The sequence below is a fragment of the Nematolebias whitei genome, chromosome 6 (genome assembly GCF_014905685.2).
Source record: "Nematolebias whitei isolate Nwh7 chromosome 6, NemWhi1, whole genome shotgun sequence".
Taxonomy (NCBI): domain Eukaryota; kingdom Metazoa; phylum Chordata; class Actinopteri; order Cyprinodontiformes; family Rivulidae; genus Nematolebias; species Nematolebias whitei.
In genome coordinates, this window is record NC_056503.1 from 3526321 (window position 1) to 3531033 (window position 4713).

General features: G+C 44.7%; 1 protein-coding gene across 1 annotated transcript; it reads right to left on the reverse strand.

Moving 5' to 3' along the window:
- Window positions 1-246: 246 nt before the first annotated feature.
- Window positions 247-1055, reverse strand: LOC119411065 (ubiquitin carboxyl-terminal hydrolase 2; the record flags this gene model as incomplete). Its single annotated transcript, XM_037677988.1, is given in 1 exon segment — window positions 247-1055. A coding segment is annotated over 1 exon segment (750 nt), but the record flags the coding sequence as incomplete, so codon positions are not given.
- Between the last annotated feature and the right edge of the window lie 3658 nt (window positions 1056-4713).

Sequence of the window (4713 nt, forward strand, 5' to 3'; positions counted from 1 at the left end):
GTATAAAGTACTCTGAGCAACAGTGCCATCATTTGGTCAAAGAGTGCTACCTGCAGCAATGAAGCAGTCTTGTTCTTGCTTTTACATAAGTGGGCTTAATGAAATGAAACCAGAGTGCCTCTGTGGTACAGACTGCAGCTCTGGTTCCATCCAGGCTACTCAGCTCCAGACTATTGATCCTGCCTGAAAGAGTGCATCTTTGAAAAAAAAAACGAACAAACATAAAAACAGACAACTTAGCCTTACCGTGGAGTCCCTGGTTGAGAAGCTGGACAGCCCATTACTGCTTTGCTCCCATGTAGAGGAGCTGTATGCTTTGCTGCTGCTGCTGAAGGCCTCCTGGGTGGAGCTCCGTGAAAGGGCCGCCTGAGTAGAACTTCGTAACAGGCCCGAGTAGCCTGGGTGGGAGCTGGAGTCATTTGAGTCAGCCACATCCCTAGATCGACTGCGGTAGCTCCGCAGGGCACTGGTGGAAGAGGAGGAAGCATCGTTGAGGCTCAGAGAGGACAGATCCCTGCTCAAGTCACTCTGCGAAACAGATTTTCGGCGACTGAGCGAGATGCTGGAGGCCGCCGGTGAAGAGTAGAGGTAGCTGGACTGGGCTGGGGATGAAGAGAAGGAGCTATAGCCAGAATAGGCAGACCCCCCACTGAGCCCTGACCCTCTGTAGCTCTTGACAGGGGTTCTGCTAAGGCTGTCACTACGGCGGCTGTTGCTGCTCCCGAGGAGGTCGGTGCGTGGGACGGTTCGGCCCCGGTCACGATCAGGGTCTGAAGAGGTGCTGTAGTTGTGACTACGGACAGTAGAGCTGCTCAGATAGCTGGAGGAGGAATAACCTGAGGAAGAGATGGAGGACGTGGGGGACTTGTAGGTGGACAGCCTGTCCCGATCGGTGTAGGAGCTAAGGCCTGGGGTCAAGGAGGGGCTGTAGGAGCTGTAGTGGCTGGTGTAGGAGGAGCCAGCGTAACGCTTGGCGGTGGAGGAGACGCGAGACATGTTGCTGCTGCTGAATTGTCAGCCTCAGGGAGGGAGAGCCTCGAGAAGACTGCATCGACTGCACACACAGCAAAGAGAGCACCGTGTTAGTTGATCAGCAGCAGTAAAACCAATACTTACACAACAGTAAGAACGCAGGCAGAAGTTAGGCCATTGTTTATCCTCCACGAGCCCCTTTCAGAGAGACGGAATGATTCAGGAATGTACAGCATAGACTTTAACAGGACCAACAACAGAAGGCCTGTTGTGTAACACCACAAATAATAACTCACTCAACGTGCATTGCTCTTGTATATAAACACTTTGTCCTCTTTGACCAAAATGACCACGATTCCTATTTACATGACTGCTGCCTTGTTTTCTTCCATCAGCGCCTCTCCATTAATTAACAATATTTGTGTTTTGTTTCAAAATGCAGAGGCACAAAAAGCCAAAAGAAAGTTTTTTCATTTTTCACCTCGAAAATGAGTTGCTGGACGTCAATGTTTGACTACTTTGATGTTTTTAGTTTTAAGATTATTGCTGCAGCTTCCCAAATGTTTGTATTTGTAATTATTTGTGTCCTTAACATGTTTTTTGTCTTCCCTCATATAGAAAAGCAGATGGCCGCTCGTCCTGAGCCTGGATCTGCTGGAGGTTTCTTCCTGTTAAAAATTAGTTTTTCTTTTCCACTGTCTCCTTTGTGCTTGCTCAGGATGGGAGACTGATGAAGTGAAGATTCAACACAATCTGCTGCTTCCTTAGACAGATACCTTTACTTTTTTATTCTTCTTTCAGCTGCTCCTTCTTCAGGGGTCACCAGTGCACTAACTCACACTAAGACTTGGTGATTGAGTTTATGCTGGATGTTCTTCCTGACGCAACCACAGACACCGAGCTACCACAGCCCTCTGCGTGGAGCAGAGAGCTGCTATCTAGGGTGCCCAGGGGAGCAGATGGTGGGGGTTGACGGCCTTGCTCAAATACCCTGAGTGAGGAGATGAGGGTGGAGGTAGGTGTGGGTGTTCCACCTTTCCTACCCACATTTTGATGTTGTTGGTGCGTGGAGTTGAACCATCGACCTTCCGATCACAGGCCCACCTTTTCTAACCTCTGCACCACCACTGATTGGCATTTATAATGTATGTGAATGTTTCTGTTCAGTGCCCTGAGATGACCTGTTGAGACTTGGCTCTGTATAAATCAACTGAAGTGAATTCAATCTGTTTGTGCTCCTCTACAATGAAGCTTTTTCCTGACAAGCTCTGAGAGGAGACAGAGGAGGGAATCTCTTCCTCTTTCCTTCATTCACAGAACACACAGACGCATTATTATTTTTTCATTCAACCTATATTTATTTATGCAACTGGCAGTTTGGACCTAGCGATGAGAGTCCTTCTGTTGTATCACTGCAGAGCTCAGTCCCCTCATCCGACACTTGGTGATTATAGTAACTACACATGAACAGTGCAGTACATGTAGCTTCAAAGTTTGTATAACTACATACACAAAAGTAAGACAAATTTTTCACAGAAGAAAAGTTTACAAAAATGATTTTACTTTGTAGCTTTAGTTGGATTAAATGGGAGGTCTACAACAATGTGGCTCTTATCCACCCCCACCCCTACAAACACACACAAAGTGTGTTTTGGTAGCTTTAACCAAAAACTACATAGAAATGTTTAGTGCAATAACATTATAACAAGTGTGGTGCAAAAGATGTACTTTGTACATAAAATATTAAAGTGAGACACATTCTAATTATTTTGCACAAAAAGAACAAAAACTCAAACAAGTCAGCATGACTCTGTGACTAATTTAGTTTAAATGAAGACTTTGCAAGAAACTATAGTTTGTTTTATACCAGAGTTTAGTCATTGTTTTGCCACAACATAAAATAGCAATTAAATGTTGACAGTTTACTATCAACATTACTTATGTTTTATTCAGTCTGTTACTTGTTATTTTTTATTCTCCTAAAACTGTATAAGCTGTTACGTTTTTAATTAAATAGTTAGAGAGCTTTTGCAGCTTTTGTCAAAAACATGTCTTTAAAAAAATAGTAAATGGACTGTACTTATACAGCACCTTTACATCGTATCAAGATACTCAAAGCTCTACAACACAATCTGTGCCTCATTTACCCATTCATACAACACTCTACTAGATCTATACAGAGACTAATCAGAGCTTTATCACATTCATACACTGATGGGACACACATCAGAGGCAATGAGGGGTTCAGTGTCTTGCCCAGGGACACTTCGGCATGTGACTGCTAATGGAATCAAACCCCCAACTCTCCCATTGATGACGACTGCTCTAACCACTCAGCCACAGCTGCCCTGAAGAAGAAATAAAATCTCGATAAATTAAATATCCATCTATTTTCTGCTGTTTATCTGTAGTTGAGTCTCAGAGGCAACAGGTTTAGGAGAGAACAACAGACACCCCTTTCCCCAGCACATTCTCCAGCTCCTTCTGGAGGACCCCAAGGTGTTCCCAGGCCAATGAGGACATACCCTCCAGAGAGACTAGGTCTGCCCCAGGGTCTCCTCCTAGTAGAACATACCCAGAAACCCCCCAAAAAGCAGCATTCTAATCACATAACAGAACGTTCTCTACTGACTCCTTTCAATATATATATATATTTTCATTGACCCTTTATTTATCCAGGTAGTCTCATTGAGCCACGAGAACTCATTTTCAAGAGAGACCTGTTTAGGGAGCAGATGGTGGGGCTTAAGGGCCTTGCTCAGGGGCCCAGAGTGGGGCAATTGAGGGTGGAGGGAGGTGTGGGTGTTCCACCTTTTCCACCCACATTTTTTTGATGTTGACGGTACCGGGAGGTGAACCTGCGACTTTCTGATCACAGGCCCATCTTCTAACCTCTGCGCCACCACTCCCCATAATATAGAGGAGCAGTGGCTCCACTCTGAGCACCTTCTCTCTAAGGTTGAGCACACCCCCCTACAAAGAACAGCCACTTGTATAATCTTCTTTTGGTTGTGACCCATACCTCGTGACCTTCAACTTAGCTCCTTCTTCACCACAAACACAACTGGAGCAACACCCTCGTTACTACAGACATAGTTCCAATCCATCTCCCAGACTCAAGAACTTGAAGTCTTCCACCTGAAGCAAAGACACATTCATGGCCTGAAGGGAACATTCCATGTTTTACTGGTTGAGGACCATGGTCTTAGCTTTAGAAGAGCTGGCTCACATCCCAGCTGCTTCACAGATGGTTGTGACCTGTGCCATTGCACACTAGAGGTCATGGCCTGAAGATGCCAAACAAACCACATCATCTACAAAAAGCAGAGCTAAGACTCTGAGGTTCCCAAACCAGACACCCCACTTTCATCGACTGTGGCTTGTGATCCTGTGCATGAACACCACAAATGCTAAGAGAATAAGAACAGCCCAGGTGAACTGAGTACAAATTTGTATCAAGGATGTGGACACAGATCTTGATTTAGGTAAACAGTGTCTGAATAGTCCTTAAAAATGACCCCGGCCCATCCTTCTCCAGCAGCACCCCCACAGAATCTCTCTGGGAACATGGCCATCTACATTAAATGTGAGCAGCTAAAATTTCTACTATCGAAGATTCCTTCCTGGTATATTTTAGGTTAAAAAGATAGCACTTACAAAGATTTAAACACATTGTAAATGTTAACTTCTTTTTTGTACATGAAAAACAGATCATTTGATACATTTTATTAGCTTTGACGT